We start from the raw sequence: 23,914 nt of genomic DNA on the forward strand, positions 1-23,914 counted from the left end.
TGTCCATGCTCGGGTATAAGAGAGACCTGGGTACGAATTTTGATACCACTGGGTTCTGATTGTGTGACTTTGAGAGACCTACTTGTCTTCTCTGTGTATGATTGTTAAATAGACTGTTTCTGCCCTCAGTTTCATGATTATGCTCCTACTTTCTTCTTCCTTTTTGCACTTAATTATTTTATCCTCTTGTCATGGACACATGCATCCACGCTTCCAGCATTTATCATATATTATGATATGTTTCCACAAAGATAAGTAAGAGCCAGTTTTTGTCCTCGTTGAACACCCATTCTTCATAGGAAACATTTAGTAAAACAATTTACCAAATCCAGCGTGACAGGCACATATTTTTCTTAGTGCTGTGTACGAAATGCTGTTGGAATATGCTGATAGATATTTTATCTGCAAATTGAAGAAGGCTTCCCTTGGGAGGTGATGCTTCTGAAACTGGGTTTTGAAGGATAAATAGGAGTTCACATAGGAAGAACTAAATTAACTTAATCATTATTAATACTTCTTTATTCCTTCTCTTCTTTTTTCCTCTCCTCTACTTCCTCCTACTCTCCCCCCATTCTCCTCCTTTCTCTCCTCCTCCTACTTCATATTCATGTTTTATTGCTAACAAGAATATCTACCTGGAAATGTGCCAAGTAGGGAAAAGAAGACAGTGCATTTAATTAGGAAAAATTATATTGTGATTGTCTTCTCTAAACAGCATGTTAGTTTTTTTCTTAATTGAAGTATGGTTGATTTACAGTGTTGCATTAGTTTCTGGTGTCCAGCAAGTGATTCAGTTATACATGCATATACATACTCTTTTTCATATTCTTTTCCATTGTGGTTTATTACAGGATATTGAATATAGTTCCCCATGCTATACAGTAGGACCTTGTTGTTTATTTTATATATAGTAGTTTGAATCTGCCAGTGGCGAACTCCTGCTAATTTATACCCCCCCCATCCCCTTTGGTAACCATAAGTTTGTTTTCTATGTCCCTGAGTGTCTTTCTGCTTCATAAATAAGTTTATATGTGTCATATTTTAGATTCCACATATAAGTGACATCATATGATATGTGTCTTTCTCTGTCTGACTTACCTCACTTAGTATGATAATCTCTAGGTCCATCCATGTTGCTGCAAATGGCATTATTTCATTCTTTTTATGGCTGAGTAATATTCCATTGTGTATATACCCCACATCTTTATCCATTCATCTGTTGATGGACACTTAGCTCTTGGCTATTGTAAACAGTTAAACAGCATGTTTTTCATCACCACGTTAAGTCATTCTGTTCTCAACTTTGTTCGCAGTTCAGTCTGATGCATGTTTATTTACAACGTACTTTCCACCCGCTTTTGCTTCTAAATGGGACGGCAAAAGGAGCCCTGGACGTCTGGGGTAGGGGTAGGGGCCCGTGGAGTTCTATTCGGCTTTAACTCTTCTCATTCTCTCCGCACCCGCAGATGGGAAGCCGGTGTCTCTGTCTCCGCTGGAGTCCCAGCCTCATAGCCCCCGGTACACGGCGTCCAGCCAGCGGGAGCGCGAGAGCCTGGAGGTGCGCGTGCGCGAGGTGGAGGAGGAGAACCGCGCACTCCGCCGGCAGCTCAGCCTCGCCCAGGGCCACGGCCCGGCCCACCGGCGCGGCAACCACTCGAAGACCTACTCCATGGAGGAGGGCACCGGCGATAGCGAGAACCTTCGGGCCGGCATCGTGGCAGGCAACAGCTCCGAGTGTGGGCAGCAGCCGGTCGTGGAGAAGTGCGAGGTAAAGAGCACCCAGAGCCTTCCAAGGTCCCAGTCCCCACATGGCCCACACCCACCCCTTGCAAATGCCACCCGGAAGCGCGGCCAGGGGCCTGGAGAGAGCTGGCATTCTTGGCTCAGGCCTGGGCCTGAATCTGGCTTGATCATTCACTCTGCTGAATGGCCAGGCAAATCGTTTTAGGCCTCTAAACCTCAGTTTCCCCACCTGAAAAATGGGGCATAAGGAGGCCTGCACCTGCAGAGATATTAAGAGCAGCGCACAGAACCTGCTGCTTGTTTCTTTGCAGCTCATTTTGACACTCTCAGGATTTCTCTGCCTAGCTGTCATCCTGGGGGCCCCTGTTACTTAGCTTCCAGGAGGCATGGTGCACCTGGCCTTGAGGCCCTGTTGGGCAGTTCCCCTGGACCTCATTCGCACTTTATACACAGCTTCTGTAATTCAGAACCGGAGACTTGCTTATCTAAAGCAGTTCTTTGAACTTTTATAGCTTTGTATCATTTTCTCCCTTTTAGAGTATTTCTTAGTAACTCTTTGGTCCTTTGGAAAACTTACCCACTCCCTCTCCCTCTTGCCCCTCACCCCGCCCCCGGTTCACGCATCCGTGCTTATGTGTGCGCTGCATGGGTAAGTGCACACACGTGTGTGTGCGCGCGCGCGCACACACACACACACACACACACACACACACACACACACACACTCGTTTTCTGCTTCTTCCAGTCCCCAGTGGAGAGGAATTCGAGCCTCCCTGTTAAGAGCAAGCCCTTCTGGGACGGACAAACCTGAGTTCATTCCCCAGCTCGGGTGGTTTCTGTTGTGAGTGCTTGGACAGGTTACCGAACCTCTCTGAGCTTCAGATGTGTCTCATCAATAAACTTTAGAAAACAATACCTGCTTCCTGCAGTATTTGTGGAAAGGAAATGGGATGGCCATATAAAGCCACAATTAGTGTCTGGTATATAGCATATTTTCAATTATGGGTCATTTTTGTTATTTTTAGGTAGATGCAGATATTACCTGCTGCTGGTTTATTCCATTTCCTGGCTACATTCTCAGAATGTTAGACTTCAGACGCCCTGCAAACTGTAAGATGCTGTCCACGTGAATGTGGTTTTTAGTGATACTGGTGATACTGTGTAGTATGCCGTAAGGGGATATGGGGCTTATTGAGTGATGTAGACTCAGTTCTATGCAAGGTCAGTGGTCAGGGAGATTTTAGACTGGAATGGTCAGGGGGAGCCCCTGAGGATAATAGGATTTCTCATGGATTCCCAAGCCCGGTTGAAGTGTGGGCTGGTGGAGAGGAGGAGGAAGGTAGATGGAGGACATCCAACAAGGAGTGTATGTGTGAGTAGGAAAAACATGAAGTGAGGCGCTGTGAAGCAGGAGAGGATTCAGAACTCAGTGAGCTGGTCTGTCAGGCGAGCACAGAGAACCTGGGCAGGGAAGCGGGTGCTGCATGGTCATCCTTCATCCAGCAGATATTTACTGAGCCTCTATTAAGGGTCTCAGCGTTCTCTGTGCTGGGAAATAACGGGTTGAAAAGGAGACAAAACTCCCTTTCTTCTGGTTCTTATGTTTTGAGGTGGGAAGTGAGGAAGAGATTATAAACAAAGAGAAATTCGTACTGTTACCAAATCCAGGTTTGGCTGCTCGCGGCTCATAAGCCAATAATTTGAGAGGCAAGTGTCAGTAGAAAGGAAAGGTACTTTGATCAGAAGAGCTGGCAATCTGGGGGGAAGGTGGCCTCATGACCTGAGACCAACTCTGAAGATTCTGCTCAGCCATGGCAGTTTTTAAAGGGGAAAAAGGGGGAAGAATCTCAGTGAATCACTGAGGCAGGAGGCCGGATTCTGCATCATTCTCCATTGCATGCAGACGGGCTGACTCTTTCTTCAGATGTTATGTTGCCTGCGTGATCTACCTGCAGGATTCTTAGAGGGGCTGTTAGGGGTAGAGAGCTAGTCATTTTTTAACTGCTTAGTTCTTCATTCTTGCTTCTTTTTATATAAGAAAAGAATCAACAGGTTAGGCAAGGCGTGGTGTGCATGCAGGAGAGCATAAGTCAGGAGTTAGGTTAAATTGCCTAGTGATCTCATTCCTGTAATTAGGTTCTGACTACGTGCCAGGCCCAGCCTCATTTAATCTTCCACAACCATTGCCAGTGGCCTGTGTAATGGAAGATCTCTGTTTTGTATCTTTGGGGACTTAGCAACTTTAACAAATTCCCTTGGTCTAGGCTGGTCTGGGATGACCCCTAATTTGGGGATCTTCTTTCCCTGCCTGGGTGAAGGCTGGTTTGATTTCTTACAGATTCTGTGCTCTCAGGTTATGGTCATGGCATCAGTTCAGAGTGCTGGCTGGCCCAGAGGGAGGAACTTCTTTTCTTCGAGTGTGTTTACATTATTATGACTCAGGCTGACTTAAACCATCAACTACGATCAAGGAGGTGAAAAATAGAAAAGGAAAAGGAAAAAATGGGAGGACACGAGTGGAACAGAGGGAGAACACAGAGGATTCCTCTTCCTGCTCTAGTCTCTGTAGCCATTGTCTTCCCCTGCTCAGCTTTCTGAGATACACACATCCTGTTGATATTTCTAAAGAGGGCTTCTGTCCCGAGCACCCCACCAAATAGTGTGGGCAAAGACCACTGGCTTTCAAAGTGGGAGACAGGAGCCCAATTCTGGTTCCCTCTCCATACCTTGATGGCCATGTGGCACTGAGCAAGTTACATCACTTTTCTGTGTGTTGGCTTCTTCGTTTGTAAGTTACGGATTAAAATCAAGATCCTGCCTCAAACTATTTCAGTGGTGACAGTGGATATTAGAAATTTAGGCAAACAGTAGCATAGTTGGGCTAGCAGTTGATTTCACTGTGATTTATCACACAATCCCAAGTTAATGGTGGCTTTGCATCTTATTTCTGTTTGCATGTAAGAAGTCTGGAGCTATTGGTGTAGGGATGTTCATGCCTGGATGCAGGCTTCCTTTATCTTTCACCCAGCTGGCATGACTGGCATTCTCAAGGTCATCTCATGGTCTTTAATGACTCTCAGAGCTTCAGCCCTGTCATTCACATTCCAGCTAGCAGGAAAGAAGCAGCGTTAAGGTGGGGCATATCAGCTTGCTTTAAGGACACGTCTCAGAAATTTCACAGTCAGTTCCTCTTAGAACACATTGGCAGAACTTCATTTAGCTGCTACCTTTAGCTGCCACCTAGCTGCAAGGGAGCCTGGAAAAGATAGATTTTCTTTAAAGAAGCCATGTTCTTTGTTAACATTTTGGAGGTTTGCTCCTAGAGAGAAGAGATATTATGGTTACGGTGAATGTTCCCTGTCAAATGAGTAGTTACTGAACTCGGTTCTACATTAGAGTTATATACCAAACATGCATTTTCATGGGACCCACCACAGAATCTACTGATTGAGAATCTCTGAGAACAGGGCCCAAAATATAAGTATTAAAAATATGTATCCCAGTGATTCTGGGATCGTGGAAACTGTTTGGAAACCACTGCTTTAAGGGACAACGAAAATAAATGATGGGGTTCACTTTATCCTTGTGCTCTTTGAGAGAGAAAGACCCCGAGCTTGTTAATTTTTACTATAACTTATTTTTTAGTCTTTTGCACCTGAGAATTAGGTTTTGTCCATTTGTTTATCTTCTCTTTGTGCGTCTTGATTATGTTACGTCTTGGACCCTTAAAAAGTTATGTTTTGGTGGACTTCACCTGTGATGAACCCCAGGTCCTGTTTGAGGTTTCATAGATGAATTAGAAAGTCCTGACCTGCTTGCATCTTATTTCAGTGTGGTCTACTCTGGGGGCACACGTGCCCTGAGATGCTGTCTTTATACCCATTAGCAGTGTGCTTCCTCGGTTTCCATCGCTTGGCATATTTAAAGAATTTGGGGAAAATGCCATAGAGGCAGATGAGAAATGTCAGTCGGTGGAGTCAAAATAGAATCCTCCCTTCATGGGAGCACTTGTGGTTGCAAGTGCTGAAGTTGGTCCTGACACCCTGTCAGTGCACGGGGCCTCGTCACCAAGGACGTTGTCATTGTATCTGGTTGTGCTGAAACTTCTCTGGGCTATGACAAGTATTTCTGAAGACCCTTCTGAGATGATGCCCGGGCTGTCAGCTGAGACATTTGGTGATGGAAATCAGGGGCCTTTGCCACTCCTTGTGCCCTCTTGTTGTTTTCTAATGGTGTGGCCTTCAAGGAGCAGCCCGTGTGCTCCTGCACACATCTGTTGCCAGGACAATGCTGCTTCCGTGAGGGGCTGCTTTCTTTGTGCCTTTGGGACTTGAACAGGAGGATCCTCTCTGATCTCCGCTTCTGCCTGTGTGTGTACAGATGTGTGCTGCGTTTCTCGTTCTGGTCTATTCTGGGAGTCAGCTTATGGTACAGCACAGAAATCACGGAACCGGAGTCCGAGTTTCCAACCAGGAATCTTTACTTTGCCACTCACTAGCCATGTGACCTTGGGCGATTCAGTTACCCTCTTGGGGTCTATTTCATTATCATGAGATGAGAATAATAATGTGTTCTTCCCTATGCAATTGTGAGGATGAAATGAATGAGACAGCAGGTGGGAAACTGACTTTGTATGGGTTTCACATAGACTTATTATGGATATTCCAGTTCTCAACTGCTGCCTAACAAATCACCTAGAACGTAATGGCTTGAAACAATGCCGGTCATTTTATTAGCTCTCTTGGTCTCTGTGGGTCAGGGATTTGAGAAGGGCTTAGCTGAGTGGTCCTGGTCTGGGGTGGGGGGGTGGGGGGGGTGGGGGACTCATACAATTACTTGGTGGCTGCAGCTGGAATGGTGAGGACTGAAGCAATGGGCGCTGGCCCAGCATCTCTCTTCCCTGTTGTGGACTCAGGGTCTCTCCATGTGGTCTCTCTCTATGGCTAGTTTGGGCTTCCTCACTACATGGCGGCTCCAGAACAGTCACCTGCTTCCATGGCAGCCGATGGCTTTAAGTACAAGTATCCCAGCGAGCAAGGCAGAACAGAGGCACTTTTTTTTTTTTGCGGTACGCGGGCCTCTCACTGTTGTGGCCTCTCCCGTTGCGGAGCACAGGCTCCGGACGCGCAGGCTCAGCGGCCATGGCTCACGGGCCCAGCTGCTCCGCGGCATGTGGGATCTTTCCGGACCGGGGCACGAACCCGCGTCCCCTGCATCTGCAGGCGGACTCTCAACCACTGCGCCACCAGGGAAGCCCCAGAAGCACTTTTAATGACCTGGCCTCAGAAGTCACATAGTGTCACTTTTGTTGACACTGTAGTCTGTTAGTTGAAACAGTCACAAAAGCCCACCTAGTTTGAAGGGAGAAGGAGCACACATCCCATCCCTCAATGGGAAGAACGTCAAAGAATTAAAACAGCAACAGTTGATATTGTTATTGTGAAAGCCAGGTGAATGGTACTGTCTGATGTCAGACCACCCCTTGAGGAAGTAAGTATCTCTTTCCTTCTATTCCATGCTTTGAACTTCATTCAAAATGAAATAGTAACGTAATAGTAATAAAAGTTAACATGTATTGAGCCCTGAAAGTGTAGGGGACACCATGCTAAAGCTTACATAAAATATCTCATTTAATCTGCATAGCATACTTTCTTCCTTTTATAGATTAGAAAACTGCTGAGAAAAGTTAAATAATTATTGCAAAGCCACACTGTCTGGAAGAGTTGGAGCTCTCACATTTAAACCTTGGCCGTTTGCTTCCTAGAACCTGTGCTCTGAACCACTGTGCTGGACACTTCATAAATTAGAGCTGCTGGGACCCGTGTTCCCATCAGCTCAGAACTGCAGTCCTTATTCTGTGCCTGGCAGATGCCTCACCTCAGAAGGCTTCTGGGTGACAGTCGCGATATGGAGGTCATCTTTCACATTGGGGGCTGTGGCAGCCTTATGAGGATAATCATTCCTCTGTGGGTCTAAGCAAGGATCTGTCTGTTCTTTAAAAAGAAGTTGGGTTGTTCTAAAGTGCCTGCCGGATTGTGACCGCATTTGTCAGCTCAGTGGGAGTTTACCGTTTTGCTTTAGGTTTTATGTTTATGAACCTTGACACCTCTTACCTGCGTTTTCTGGACCCATGACAAACCTCCAAGAATTTTGATCTACCTCTTTGTTTTGACTTCACCTTCAAGGTCTTTCCATAATCACTCCACAGTGGAAGGGTTTGCCCGCAATCTTTTCATACATCACGTTGCTGTTGAAAGATACTCTTACGGCATTTGGATACACATTTCATTAGGTTCATATGTTGTCTTTGGGGCTCCTCAAAGGATGTAAATCTATTAAAATATCCTTGCTAAATGTCAGGCCCTGGAACTAGGGGATATTGTACTGGAAGGTACCTAGTAGGACTTCTTCTGCAGTGATTTTCAGGAACCCTAGCTCTCAGTGTGGTCTTTCGGGTACCTTCCTTGAGTATATTAATTATTTATTGCTTCAGGGCAAGTTATTACCAAACTTAGCAGTTTAAAACAACATGCATTTATTATCTCATAGTTTCTGAAAATTGGGAATCTGAGAGCAGCTTAGTTGGAGATTGAGGCTCCAGATCTCTCCTGAGGTTGCAGTTAAGACATCTGCTGGGGCTGCATCAGCTATAGGCTCGATTGGGGCTGGAGCATCTGCTTCCAAGCTGGCACACTGGCCCAGCTGGGGCCTCACTTCCTTAAGACTGCTTGAGTGTTCCCCTGGTGTAGCAGCTAGCTTTCCCCAGAGGAGGTGATCCAGCAGAACAAGGCAGACACCACAGTCTTTTTTATGATCTAGCCTTGGATGTCACGGACCGTTACTTCTGCTAAGTTCGACTGGTCACACAGACTCACTGATACTCCCCTCAATGTAGGAGGGGCTGCACAGGGCATGGTTCTCACCTGGCAGGGATCTTTGGGGTCAGTCTTGGGCTGGCTTCCACACCACGGCCATGGCAAGGGGCCCTTTCTCTGGCAGCCTCCTGGCTGTGCTTACCCCGAAGCAGGGCTGCCTTGATCTGCTTTATCTATTGTGCCCTCTTGTAAAACTTCCTTTGAAAATGTGCCCTTAAGAACAATGACAACAAATAAAGATGCAACCCTCACTTTTTTTTTTTTTTTTTTTTTTTTTTGTGGTATGTGGGCCTCTCACCGTTGTGGCCTCTCCCGTTGCGGAGCACAGGCTCCGGACGTGCAGGCTCAGCGGCCATGGCTCACGGGCCCAGCCACCCCGCGGCACGTGGGGTCCTCCTGGACCGGGACGCAAACCTGTGTCCCCTGCATCGGCAGGCGGACTCCCAACCGCTGCACCACCAGGGAAGCCCATGCAGCCCTCACATTTTAAAGATGATGAAATTAAAGCAGGGAAATATAAAGGGTCTTACTTAAGGTTACACAGTTGCTACCACAGCCCAGACGATGATGCTAGTGGCTCACCTCCACATTCCCGGGTTTTCTGCCTTCTTGTATTGAAAGAGAGGATAAAGGCAGTGCCCGCATTCAACAGTGGAGGGGATTGGGCATCTTTGAAAGCCTTCCTTTCAACAGTAAGGGAAAGACTGTTTCAGTTCTTACTTGAAGAGGAGTAGAAGTGAGAGCAGAAGGGAAAAACCTGATGCCTAGCTTTTGAGAATACTTAAGGTTCAAAGCCGGTTATTCCCTGGCGGTCCAGTGGTTAGGACTCTGTGCTTTCACTGCTGAGGGCCTGGGTTCAATCCCTGGTCGGAGAAACTAAGATCCCATAAGCCACACAGTGCGTACAGAAAGAAAAAAACAGGTTCAAGGCCTCAAATTTAGAGCCTTCAGCCTATTATAAACTGTCTTATAATAATAATAGTAATTTAATAATGACTGCTGATATATATATCTACTACTTACGGGATGCCAGGCTCTAAATCATGAGTCATCTTACTTAATCTGTCCAACCCTGTAAGTTGACAGATTTATTATCCCTTTTCTGTAGATGAGGGAGCTGAAGTCCCTGAAGGTAGTCTTGTATCTTGAAAGATGGGGAAGAGTTTGACAGGTGCGGGGAGGCGCTAGAGCGTCCTAGATCGAGGGCACATCGTGGAAGCAAGAAAGCTCAGTGCATCATCTAGCTTGATCATGGCGTGAACAGCGTGAAAGGTGGAGGCAGGACTGCTGACGGTAATGATGTTAATCAGACCTGCTTTCATTAATTGTGCAGGTATTAGGTGCCGGCATTGAACTTGACACACCTTAGCTTAAGAAATCATTTTAAGCATCCTAATTTTATAGATAGGGAAACTTAGGCTTAGTGAGACCATGTAGTGCAGATCCAGGTTGTAATTTTTCTTTTAATTTTGGTTAAAAAAAAAAACCCTCAAAACATGAAATTTCTCTTCTTAACCATTTTCAAGCGCATGGTTCAGTTATGTTTCGTATAGCCACATTGTTGTGCAACAGATCTCCCGAACTTTTTCAAAACTGAGACTCTGTTGCCAATGAGCAGACTTTCCATTTCTGCTTCTCTCCAGCCCCTGGCAACCATCATTCTACTTTCTGTTTCTGCGATTGGTCTGCTTTAGATACCTCTTATCAGTGGGATCATAGGGTATTTGTCTTTTTGTGACTGCCTTATTTCACTTAACGTCCACAAAGTTCCCCATGTTGTAACATGCGACAGGATTTTCTTCCTTTTGAAGACTGAATAAATAATTCATTGTACAGATAGACCACATTTTGTTTATCCGTTCATCTGACGATGGACGCTTGGGTTGCTGGCACCTCTTGGCTGTTGTGAGTAGAGCTGCTGGGAACGAGGGTGTGCAAATATGTTGCTGAGGCCCTGCTTTCCATTCTTTTGGTTATATACCAAGAAGTGGGATTGCTGGATCGTATGGTAATGCTGTTTGCAATTATTCCAGGAACTGTCATACTCTTGTCTTTAGTGACTGCACCATTTTACACTCTCAGCAACAACGCACAAGGGTTCCGGACTCTCCACATCCTCGCCAGAGGTTGTAAATCTTTTTTTTTTTGCGGTACGCGGGCCTCTCACTGTTGTGGCCTCTCCCGTTGCGGAGCACAGGCTCCGGACACGCAGGCTCAGCGGCCATGGCTCACGGGCCCAGCCGCACCGTGGCATGTGGGATCTTCCCGGACCGGGGCACGAACCCGTGTCCCCTGCATCGGCAGGCGGACTCTCAACCACTGCGCCATCAGGGAATCCCCGGTTGTAAATCTTAATGTGTGTGATAGCCTGCTCCCTCCACTGGAGAAGCCGACTGTGAACTGGTCATGAAGGACTTTGAACTAGGATGCCGTCTGGCCCTTTCTCACCCCCACCACTACCTCCCTGGCCCATTCCATCTCCAGCTTCATGTGCCGTGAAGCACACCCAGAGATGGAGTTTCACGTGCTGACCATCTATGAAGGCATGTCCGTGGGGCCAGCCACTGAGGGTGCCGTGGGAGGGTCATTGGCTGCAGCTGCCCCGGGAAGGGGCCGACCCTCAAAAAGGCAGCTCTTGGCAAGGAGGCTGTTCCTAGCAAGTGGGGCAACGCACACCTCATGAAAGGGGCCTCAGGCAGCATATCACGGAGTCCACTGCGCTTGGGTTATTGCAGTAGCTTCCTGACTATTCTCCCTGCTCCCACCTTCCGTGCTTGCTCCCCTCCCCCGCCCCAGGTATGTGCCCACTCAGAGCATCTGTTCTTAACTGGCAGTTTGAGTGATCCTTTTAAAATTTAAGTCAGATTGTGCTGTTTCTCGGCTTTGAACCCTCCAGTAGCTTCTCTCCTCACACATAGGAAAAGCCGAGTTCTTAAGATGCCTGGGAACTCTAGGAGAGCTGCCTCACGGACTCCAGCTTTCCTCCCTGCCGTCTTTCCCAGGCTGCCTTTCCACAGCTCCCTATTCCACAGGCGGCTGCCTGGTATCTCAGGGTTGTTTCCGCTGCCTGGGACACTCTGCCTGGGCACCCAGAGGCCTCATTTCCTGACCTACGTCCGATTTTTGCTCCAGTGTCACCTTCTCAGGGAGAGTTGTCCAGACAACCCCACTTTAAAATCTTAGCCCTTCTCACCAGCTGCCTATCCACATGCCGCTCTTCCTCCCCTGCTTAAGTTTTCTTCCTAGACTCATCATCGTCTAGCATTCTGTATAGTTTAATTATATGTGCCTTTGTTTGTTTATTTTCTGTGTCCCGTGATGGGGGGCAAGGATTCAGTCTCCTTCACTTGCTGCTGTATCCCCAGCAGCTACAATTGAGCCTGGTACATAGTAGGTGCTCAGTCCACGCTTGTAGAATGATTGAGTACTTGGCAAAGGTGTGTAGACTTTTGGGGTCAGGCCGGTCATCCATTGGCCCCATAGATGGGATTGTGATATATGTCAACTGTGCTGGATACGGGGCTATATATTAGACAACCCACCTGCCCCAGGCATGGGTTTACCCTAATAATTAAACTCTTCTTGACCCACCCAAAAATCAGTCTCACCCTTTCACATGTCTTCCACGAAATACTTGGGCTTCTGATTCCTCAGCTTATCACGCTCTTCATAACACAAGAAAACCCACCCTAAAGCAGACCAGGAATATGCCGGTGGGGATGCTGGGAGATCATTCCCTTGTTGTCCATTTATTGGGCCTTGGCCACGGAGGACGCAGTCACCACCCCCTGGAGGGTTGGCCCATCCCGTCCTCTCACCGGGCCCTGTAGGCCCTGCGTTCCACCTGCGCCCCTGCGCAGCCCCTGATGACTTGGCTTCCATTATAGTTGGAAGGGGTCTCCTTCTGTTTTCTACAGGGTTGAAATAATTTTGTCTTCTGGGTCGGTGGATCAGTATTTTGAGGGAATAAACAGAATTCGGTCAGTGGTTTCCCGAGAGAGTAGAGCCTGGGCAGTTTGTAAGATTATTTTAGGCGGCATGTTAGCAATATATTTTAAAAAATTTAATAGTTAACATATGTGTGTTACTGAGCCGAGTTGTGTGGGTCGAATGGCAGGAGTCTGAGTTCTTCCACCCCTTTGCCGCTGACTGGCTGAGGCCTTGTACCAGTTACTCATCTGCTCTCACTTCCTTCCTCTTGAATTTTGGAAAATCCTGGGTATTAGGAAAGCTCTGTATATAGAACTTCTAAATCCCTCTTTTTATAAAGGAGTCACCGAGGATCAGAGAGGTTAGGTCGTTTGCCCAAGGGCACCCAGGTGGCCAGAGGCAGAGCTGGGCCACTGTCCTGATTTCCAGGGCTTTGCTTTTGCCCAGGAGAAGCTGCATCCCGTGTTCTCCTCCCCTGGCCTTTTCATCACCCCGGAAGGGTCGTGAATTCCAAGGCGGTGGGAGAATGAGGTGGCTGTGCGGGAGCAGTGCCTCTGCTTGTCTTGGGGTGGTGCTTCCTCCTGGGAGAGTATCGGAAACAGACTCTGCGAAGACCCCTCCTCCTCTCCCAACATAGTCACAGCTGACATCTGTGGAGTGTTTAACCGGAGACACTCTTCAAAGTGCTTTACACACAGAGCAGTTCTCAGGCGGAGTCCCTGGACCAGCAGTATCGGCGTCACCTGGATTCGGGGGATCCTCAGGCCGCTGCTCTGAACCTCCTGAATGGGGAACTCAGGAGGCGGGGCCCAGCGCTCTATGTTAGCAAGCCCTCCAGGGAGTCTGATGCACGTTAGACTTTGAGGACCACTGTCCCTCAGCAACCCCTTGAGGGTAAGTAGTATTATGTCCCCGTTTTACAGACGAGGAGGTTAAAGCCAGGGGATGATGAACACCTTCTCGTTATGCTGTGTATGCAGTCGGTCCCATGAACGAGCATCAGTTCAGTAGTGCACCTACTTGCACTTACTTGTCTGATCCCCCCAGCTACACAGTGGAGTGTCCGGTTTGATCTCCATTTTACAGGTGGGCCAGAGAGGCTCAGGGATGTTAAGCGACTGCTCCAAGGTCACACAGCGACTCAGCTTTGAAGTTATGGCTCAGACCCAGGTCTCTTCACTCTCGTTGGGTTTTCCCAGCTAACTGGCTCCTGCCTCTGTCACCAGCTGTGTGCCTCTCCCTGGCTGCCATGGGAGCATCTGTCCTCTGGGAGGTCCTGCCTCTCCACCCCCCGTTCCAGCAGCTGCAGTCCGGAATCTGGGCAGAGCCTGACTCCCCCAGCCCCTCCGCACATATGCCAGCATTTAAATAGGTTTCCCTTCCCACTCCCAAAGGCTCCCGGTCATGAGATGCTTTCACTGCGTTGTGCCCCCAGGCAGAATGCCTGGCCTTCAGGGCCGCTGCTCATGGGGTCGCTGGTAGACACATGGCTGGCTGGAGTGTTGATTAGTTCTGCCCTATGGGGATTTCTTCCTGTTGGGGGGCAGTTCTCTTTCAGGTTACATGGAGACTGGCAAGCACACAGTTATAAATCCCTGCTAACCTTGAATAGCAGCAGTGAGTATTGCCCTGGTCTCATTACTAGAATGCCCTCTCTTCCTGGAAGCTCTCCCTGCCTCTGCTCGGTCTTGGGTGCTGCTGGCTACTCTGGGGGCAGGGACGCCACGCTTGCCACCACAGAAGCCTCTGCCGTCCCTGCTGGGGTTGTCTGGTTGGCTCTTCGTCTCTCTTCACTTGACCCGGGGGATGAAGGCTGATTGACGTTTTGATCCTTTGAGTCCAGCACAGTGACTGGCACATCAGTCTCCAAAAACACTCTGCTCGTGTCTGAATTCTTCCTGCAGGCCCTAAAAGTAAAGGTCACGCACTTGACCCCAGTGGCATCGGGAACGAGAGCCTAGCTCTGGCACTCTAACCTGTATCTTTGGGTGTAGCTTGTGGCACTGTAACTGAGCAGGAAGCTTTACTGGCTTCCTTAGAAAGAGCCTTGTGGTCCCTGTGTCTGAGACTTTTGTATAGAGCCGTAAAATTTTGTTTTAAGTAAATTTTTTTTTGGGGGGGCCGTGCCACACGGCTTGTGGGATCTTAGTTCCCTGACCAGGGATCAAACCCCGGCCCCGGCAGTGAAAACACTGAGTCCTAACCGCTGGACTGCCAGGGAATTCCAGAGTGCCTTAAAATCTCTAACTACAATTTATCCATTCTCAAGTTGCTCTCCTGCCTTGTTTTATTTTAGGGATCGGTGATATATCTGTGGATGCTCCAAAATCATCTGTGGTTCCCTTCCAGCCACCAGGACAAATGGGGTGCTGAGGGAGGATCACTGGAATTTGGTCTGGTCTTGGCAGGAAACGGGGGGACGCTCACAAAAGAGGTGGAGAGGGTTTAATGCAGGGTTAAGGGGAACCAGCGAGGGTGGTACAGCTCCCACGAGGGAGTCACTACGACCCCTGGGCCCGAGAGGTGCAGGCAGGAGGCCCTGTGGAACCCAGCAAGAAGTGGACATAAAGAGGGGAGCCTTTGGACTCCCGCTAGGGTCTCCCATTGACCAAACTCAACCAGGAACCAGAAGCAGGAGGAACCCAGTTAATTCGGTCTAAAAAAATCAGGCTCTTGGGGCACCAGAGCCAGTTGGAGAGGGGCAGAGAGCGAGTCTAGAGGAGCGAAGAGCATCGTCACACTACGGGCAGACTTTTTGACCAATAAAGGCAAGTATGACATCTACCAAGTACAGGGCAGAAGTGGACCAGTGGTCACAGAATCTGATGTTTAGACCCTTCCCCTTGGGAGTCGGAATGTCCATGTATCTGTGACCATCTTCAAGCCACCACGTTGAGAAACATGAAAACCTGGACTTCATAGCTTCAGACCAGAAAGTTCTCACGGTAGGACCATGTGTGCACCCCTGCTCTTTCAAGGAACCTTCATCCCTGTTCCCGGACTGTCTCCGCTCCTACCCCAAGCCCTGCCTCACTGCTGCCACTCGCTTCTGCACCCACAAAATTTGGGACCACCCCGAACTCTTCCAAGCGTGTGTTCGTGACACTCCAATTTTCTGCTTTCCTGGGTAGCAGCACTCTGCCGCCGCGGCTCCAGAGGATGAATTTATTCATGGTGGCAGGTGTACTGGATGAAACTAAAGAGATTGGAAAATTATGTAAAATGTTTGAGAATGTGCACGCTTGTGCTTACGTTTAATGGGCCCATTTGAAAACGTCCCTGAACCCTGAAGCCCAGACAGAGTTTGACATCTCGCGGAGGCCAGGTGTTTAAATATTTGCAATTCCAAAGAGCCTGATTCAGCGTGCTTTTACCATTCTCATCCCCGCCCTGGTTATGTCTCCCACGTGCAGGCGTTTCCCTATCCGTTTCCTTCATGATTTAAACTGTGACAGTTGCATCCACATTACAGGCTTTGATTCCGAGCCTTTTGGAGATATTATCCGGAGATAAGAGGGGCTGTCATCACTTTACAGGTGGAGAAGTTGAGACGTGCAGAAATGAGTTTGAGAAAGGTGGCTTTGGTGCCCCGTGAGATCTTAGCCTCCCCCACCCCCTCCCCATCCCGAAAACCTGGACCTTTTGCACAGCATCATTGTGTTGGTGGCATGCATCCACCCACCGGATGCCAGTAGCCCTGCACACCCCCAGGAGTGACAACCAAAAATGAGTCCAGACATGGACGCCCGTTCTGGGGGAGGCAGAGGGGAGTAAATTAGCCCCTGTTGAGAACTACCGCCTCCCAGCAGGGTATTTTAAGATCTTGAGCATAGGAGACTGTTAATTGGTCTGAGATGGGGCCGGGGCACAGGGTGTATTTTTTAAATCTTTTGTGTGTTGCTGATGTACCACCAGCAGGGTGAAGAATCTCTTTTGCAGAATTCCAATCCCATCCCTCAGCCTGTTTCTTGATCTATAATACTGAAATAGTAACACTGTACTTGCCTTGTACAGCTAAATCTGGCAATCTGTGTGCTAAGTACAGTACCTGGAATGTAATAATTTGCTCAATAAGTATTAGCTCTTAGTGGTGATTATTCGTCTCCTTTATCTTCCCTCGTCCTCCTCCTTGATCCCCAGGTATAAATCTGGAGGAGGGACCCTGTAGCCCTGATCCAGGAGTCGGGGTTTGTGTATTGAGTGTGGGGTTTAACATGTCAGGGAGCCAAGGGCACAGAAGATGGGTCAGACAGGGTAGGGCCTGGTACACAGGGCGAAATGGGGTTCTTCAGGACGGGGAGAGGGGCAGGTGCAGGGGTGAGAGGCTCTGAGAATCCCGCAGCTGCGGGTGAACCCGTGATTTCAGGATTTCTCGAAATGAGGATCTGGGTGACACTGAGGTTCAGCTCCTGGCATTGAGAGTGGGTAGCCAAGGTGCAGTGAAGCTCACTGGAGTTGAAGCGGTCTTGGAAGTGCATTCCAGGCTCTTGGCTGGTTTATCCTTGAGGTGGTTAAACTTCCCTTGGTGATGTCAGGAGGCACGGTGCTGAAAGTAGGTCTGGGGAAGCCTGTGTGGCAGTGACCAGGATGTCAGAACTGCACTGCACTTGGAAGTGGCTCATGAGGATAGCAGGGAGTCTGGGAGCTGTGCCCTGGGAGGAAGGGCCATGTGTGTGGTTCTGAAAACAAAGAGGCACCTATCAAGACCTCTCCCTCGAGTTTCAGTATTGGGTGCCCTGGGGAACGTATTGGTTCCGCAGTACTCCCAGGACAGAGCAGGGCTGGAGTGGGTGTTAGTAGGCAGGTTTCAATTCGAGGGAGGCTGTGCTTTGGTAAAAGGACAACATGGAGAGGCAGGAACGCCCCGTTTCTTCCAGCTGTTCTGAGAGAGGCTGGGCAACTTCCTAAAGGGGATGCCCTAGGGCAGTACTTTCCAATCTTTGTCAAGTGTGGCTCCCACAGAGGATGTGGATTGTATAGTACAGGGAGGTGAATAGGAAAAATTGCTGGCAGCAGAGGGCAGCCAAGCCTGAGGGGTAGCCCTGCCTGGTAGCCTGGAGATCTCACTTGAAGAGATGACTGTCTTCGTCGCCTGTAATGCATTTCACGGCACACCAAGGTGCCAAGTCACCCCGTCTGGGAAGCTTAGCTCTTGAGGACGTCTTTGTCATGAGTGGACTGCAGTGTGCTGTATTTCTGCACGTGGCATAGTTCCCTTCCGTGACATCCTGCAGGACACGTGTCATGCCCCTCATGTTACAGTGATTGGTTAATGGACAGACTGGGGCCCATGCTCTCGAGTGCTTGGATGAGATGACCCATCCTCGTCCCATTGATTCTGCCAGTCTTCGGCTCCTTGAATGGCATCCCAGCTGGGGCCCATAGGTGTTTTTTGGTCCCTTTGCTCTGTTATCAGGTTACCCCTGACCTGAGACATCTTGTGAGAACGTTTCCCAAACTCTGAGCCACCACGTCTCTGTCTGAGATCCCCGATTGTCAGTTCATCCTTTCGGGGCGTATTACTTTCTCTTCTCTTGTTACCAGTTGTCACGGTCTGCAGACATGGGGGCACGGGACTCACTGTTTACCTATTCAAGCCAATTGCCATTTCTCTCATCCCCAAAATGTAATTGAAAAGAGCCTTAATGGTTTGCAAATGATGATAGCTCCATAAACCGATTAGAAAGGCCTTCATAAAACTGTCTCGAGTTATTCTTCACAGCTGCCGCCAATGCTTTTTGTGTCCCAATGATCCCAGCAAGAAATAAGGGCACTTTTTCGTGCGGTCCAGAGCGCCAGCAAAGTCCTCTTCCTCCATCTAACTGCTCCCCCTGCTTTCTTTGCTTCCCAGACAATCCACGTTGCCATTGTCTGTGCCGGATACAACGCCAGCCGGGATGTTGTCACCTTGGTGAAGTCTGTCCTGTTTCACAGGTAAGCGTGACTGTTGTCCTCTGCGGGCTCACGTGTGTAGCTGTCAGCCTGTGCCTTTCCTCCAGGAAGGGTTAAATAAAAGCAACATTTCTCATCAATCATTTAAGCTGCCATGAAAATGTAATGATTGTCTGAAACCCTGGGGAGATTATCATGTTAATAATGTTTAACAGCAGTGATGAGGGGCCCTCTCGCAATGTTTAGAATTGTAGCTCTTAGACCTTAAGGGACCTTCAGGGACACTCCAGATTTGCTACTTCAGTTTCTTCATTGCCTTCCCCTACCTGACACTCACCATACCTCCATTTACACTTCCCTGTTGACAAGTTGTGTTATGGACTGAATTGTGTCCCCCTAAATTGTATCTGTTTGAATCCTAAACTCCGGGGCGTCAGAATGTGATTGTATTTGGAGATAGGGCCTTTCAAGAGGTAATTAAGTTAAAATGAGGTCATATAGGTAGGCCCTGATCCAGTATGACTGAGGTTTTTATCAGAAGAGAAGATGAGGACAGAGGGACAGCCGTTTACAAGCCAAGGGGAGAAACCTTAGAAGAAACCAACCCTGCTGACACCTTGATTTTGGACTCCTAACCTTCAGAACTAGAGAAAATAAGTTCCAGTTGTTTAAGGCACACAGTTGTGGCATTTTGTTACGGCAGTTCTGGCAAGCTAATACAGGATGCTTATTCTATTCCAGTGTAGCCCATGCCACCTCCGGGTGTTTCTGACCATTAGACAGTCCTGCCTTACGTCAAACTGAACTTTTCCAACTGGTAGATTGTGTGATGAAGTCCATTGGTGCTCGTGCATCACCATGGAGACAGTCATACAAAGGATGGATTCCTCTTCCACCTGGAAATGACAGTCCCTCCTGAGTCCTCTGTTCTCCAAGTTAAACTCCTGCCATTTGCTTTTATAATGCTTTTTCATGGCACTTTTCTTCTGTCCCCTCACTATTTTGATTGATATCTAGTTATGTTCAGAGTGTGTCCAGAACTGGGCCTACAGCTCCAGCCAGTGTCCTTGGGCTCTGCTCTAACATGCTTTCTTACCAAGGGTTTGGATGAAGCTCATCCATAGCTGCAGTGAACAGCATGGAAATATATCAGATAACCACAGCAAGATCCAGAAGGGTCTTAGCAGTAGGAACAGTCATGAAAAGCTCCCACAGTTTAATTGAACAGTGATCAATGTAAAGGTTTACACCCAGATCTGTCAACAGCATAAATGGAGGTGACAGAGTTGGTGGACACCCAAGACATACCCACCCTGCAGGAAAGTGGGATTCATCTTGTGTCCTCTTCCTCTCTCAGTCCCCCAGCCAGCCCATCTATCACTGATGCCTTGAGGTCCTCCTTCCTAAGTAATTTTCATTTCCACCCCTTCCCCTCCATCCCCACTGTGACTGTCATAGTCCATGTCTACATGTACTCTCAGCTGTGCTTTCTGTCTCCCTGACCTGTCCTCCCTAATGTCAGAATGATGCTTCAGGCATGCAAATCTGATTTCCTAAAACCTTTCCTTAGCTTCTCCTTGTCGAGGGAAGAGAACTGAATCTCTTTACTGTGGCACACAGACCATCCAGGATGTGATGTCATTCTCAGCAGTGTTCTCTTTCTCCTCGCTGTTTTTTCACGCTCCAGTAGCACTGATGTGCTGGTAGGTCCCCACCCTCTCCAAGGTGCGCCCTGCCTGTTGTTTTCCTCTTGCTGCTCTCTCTGCCCATTTCTCCCCTCCCCCTGCCTCTCCCTGCCACCCCAGTCTGGCAAACTCCTTTTATCCTTTAAGCTTTTGTGTAGGCATCATTTCTAACCGGAAGCCTGGGTCGGGGCTCCCCTTCTACCAGCCCATAATACCCTGTGTATCTTTCTATCATTATATTTATTACATTGTAATTTATTTATATATTCATGTTATATCTTCTGTAGTAGAATCTGGGGCTTCTGGAGACAGACACCGTGCCTTATTTTTCCTGTTTTCCCAGTATCTCAGCGGAGTACTTAACATGTATTATATGCTCAGTAAGTGCTGGCTTGTTTAATAAGTGAACCTAGGAGACTGCATTAATAAATAACCTGAAGAGTGTTAATTCAACCAGTTACTTACTAGCCCAGATTTAGTTCGACTTCACATTCCGGCCGCCGTGTAGCTCAGTGATGTTCAGCACATCAGCTCGCTCCTGAGACTTTAGTTTGTATATCGGTTAGCTTTTGCTAGGAATCGGTTCACCCCAAAACTGACTTGGTTGAAAACAACACTTCTTAGCTCAGCTGTTTGTACTGAACTCACGTGGCTGGTTCTTGCAGGGCCCCCGGCCTTGCTGCAGTCAGCTGGCAGGTTAGCAGAACATCAGATTCACTGCCTCCTGGAGCAGGGAGAGGTGAACAACCGACAGACACATTACGGGATCAGTTACTGCTAGGGGTGCTCAGGCCCTCCTTGTAGCTCCGTCCGGTCGCCACTGTGATTTCAGTTGTACATCGGAGGAGGAGATGGGAATGCCGAATGAAGAGGGGCCCTTTCCCAACACCACGGCTTCTGTGCACTTTGGAGACTCACGGTTCTGCAGCCTTCATCTGCCCCTTGAAACCAGGCATTCTGTAGGCTAAGCACTGAATCAGATGAGTGGTTCTCAGCCTTTATGTGTTTATTCCTTGTCTCCACTAAAGAACTCGGGTCCCTCCCTGATTGAAAAAAAAAAAGCCCACTCTTTAGAGAAGAGTATTTGCACCATTCCAGGTAATCGTGCTCTTTCTCGATTATGGCACATTTAAGGTCATAAAACCTAAATAATTCCAATAGTTGTTGAAATCGTAAGAATCCGGTTGAGTATAAACTTTTACTTCTACAGTAGCCGAAGCACAAAGGTGTTAAATCTAAACATAGCAGTAGTGGGCTTCCCTGGTGGCGCAGTGGTTAAGAATCCGCCTGCCAATGCAGGGGACATGGGTTCGAGCCCTGATCCAGGAAGATTCCCACATGCCACAGAGCAGCTAAGCCCGTGCGCCGCAACTGCTGAGCCCACGTGCCACAGCTACGGCAGCCCGCGCACCTAGAGCCCGCGCTCCACGACAAGAGAAGCCACTGCAATGAGAAGCCCGCGCACCGCAACGAAGAGTAGCCCCTGCTCACCGCAACTAGACAAAGCCTGTGCGTAGCAACGAAGACCCAACGCAGCCAAAAATAAATAAATAAAATAATAAATCAATTTAAAAACATAGCAGTAGTTTTATTATCAGCTGCTGATGGCATGCCATGCTTTCATGGAGGCATGGGGACTTGAGAAGAAAGTAAATTCTCAGTATGTGGCATGAACATTCCACACCCCACCTCAGTGACTACTTGATCTCTTTGGACCGAATAGCCAATTAAGTCCCTCCCATCCTCGAAATTCTACAGATGAGAATTATTCTGTGAATTGATATGCTGGTGACAATGATTTGAGATATCAAGACAAAAGGACCTTTGAAAGACATTCAGCTCAGAAAGTCCAGCTATAAATAGCTTCATTGTTTCCAAAGCACACTGTGAGGATTAACTAGTACTTGATTATAAAATACTTTGACAAATGGAGTACCTTCCTAATGTTAATATAGTGGTGCAGGACACTTCTTTTGGCTTTCACTGTTAATTACAGTAATTAGATTTATTTTCCAGACAAGATTTTTAGCAAAATTTCGTTTAAGGTTTGCTTCATCGCATCAAATCAGTTTTGCTTCTGCAGCATGCTTAGTGACAGTGGGCACACTATATTTTAAAAGATAGTAAAAGTATTATGGGCACTCTTATATGCTGATGCTTGCACTAAAAAGTGGCTATAACCTTTTAGAAAGAAAGTTCATAGTATTATGACCAAGACATTTACCCTATGACTGCTTTAGGGAGTCTGTCTTAAAAGGATAATCCTAATTACAGAAAAAAGTTCTTGCAAAATATTGCTTATAATCATAAAAATTCGAATAACACTTGAAGTCTAAATAATGGAATGTCCTCTTATAGTAAACCATATTCTTAGTTGGTTGTAAAAAGTATGTCATAACATGGACAAGTGATATTTTATGATATGAGGTGAGTGACAACACAGTTCAAAGACTCATGCATAGGGCTTCCCTGGTGGCGCAGTGGTTGGGAGTCCGCCTGCCGATGCAGGGGACACGGGTTCGTGCCCCAGTCCGGGAAGATTCCACATGCCGCGGAGCGGCTGGGCCCGTGAGCCATGGCCGCTGAGCCTGCGCGTCCGGAGCCTGTGCTCCGCAGCGGGAGAGGCCACAACAGGGAGAGGCCCGCATACCGAAAAAAAAAAACAACAAAAAAAAAACCACACACACACACACACACACACACACGCACACACAAACTCATGCATAACATCGTTCCACTATATAAATACATGCACACGTGTGGCATGCATACAGACACACATATACATGGTTGAAATACTACAGGGGGTGAAAGAATAGCAAAACATACATGAAAAATGGAATTCTTGTATATTGTGTCTGGGGTGGTAGAAATACAGATGATCTTGGTTTTGTTTTCTCTTTATATTTTTGGTCATCTTACTCTGTACCCTCTATGATGAAGAAAAAAGGAGGATGAGAAAAATAAATACAAAATAAATGTGAGCAAAGGTTTACCTAGTAGAAAATAGCACAATATGTGTCTGTGTCACCTAGATGGGAGACTATTTAAAGAAAAGTTGGGGGGATGCCTGTAACTCCAAACCCAGTTGCAGATAAACCGGGATGTATAGCTGCTCTTCAAGGAAACCGAGCTTTTAGTAAGCAGAGGAAAAAGTATATATATTCACTTAGTCACTAAGTGCTTACCTCCTGGGCAGGAAGGTGGAACAGCTTGTAAACATTTAATATTCGTTTGCTGGGGTGATCTACTGAACTGTTACTCCACAGCCCTGTTGGCAGGAAGAAGCTGGGTGATTTGCCTTACTTTACATGTCAAACAGCTGGGGTTTTGTGTGTTGTGTGTGTGTGTGTGTGTACGCGCGCCTGTCCTTTTTTTTTTTTTTAAGCTTTACTTGTGCCCCTCAAGAACAGAGAGGATAAAACAGCATCTTTGTGACCAGTGTCTGCCTCTAATTGTCCTATTGCTTATTCAGGCTTAAACTTGTTATAGAAGCAGTTTCCAGGTTTTGAAGGGAGGAACCTAGGATTTAAGTAAAAGAAACCAGAAGTAGGTTCTGATTCTGGACTTTCCATCTGTGAGCTGGTGAACCAGCAGGTCACTGTACTTCTTGGAGCTTTGCCTTGCCCCCCAGCCTCTCATAGAGCCCTGTTGTGAGTATCAAAAGAGGTAATCGATGTGAAACATTTATGTCTTTTATTTATTTAACAAATAGGAAGGTAGTTCTCATTCTACCTCAGGCTGTGTTCTGAGTGTTTTTCAGATATGAATGCATTGAATGTTCATGTA

The 23,914-nt window shown here is 47.7% G+C and overlaps 1 protein-coding gene across 2 annotated transcripts in view; it reads left to right on the forward strand.

Annotated features, from left to right (window-relative positions):
- LARGE1 (LARGE xylosyl- and glucuronyltransferase 1) overlaps positions 1–23,914 on the forward strand; it is a 587,572-nt gene that overhangs the window by 268,663 nt on the left and 294,995 nt on the right. For both annotated transcript variants that reach the window (XM_032644884.1, XM_032644885.1), the window contains exons 3-4: positions 1,467–1,768; positions 18,400–18,482. In XM_032644884.1, the coding sequence (XP_032500775.1) occupies positions 1,467–1,768; positions 18,400–18,482 (385 nt within the window). The remainder of the gene's footprint in view (positions 1–1,466; positions 1,769–18,399; positions 18,483–23,914) is intronic.

The sequence above is a fragment of the Phocoena sinus genome, chromosome 10 (assembly GCF_008692025.1).
Source record: "Phocoena sinus isolate mPhoSin1 chromosome 10, mPhoSin1.pri, whole genome shotgun sequence".
NCBI lineage: Eukaryota > Metazoa > Chordata > Mammalia > Artiodactyla > Phocoenidae > Phocoena > Phocoena sinus.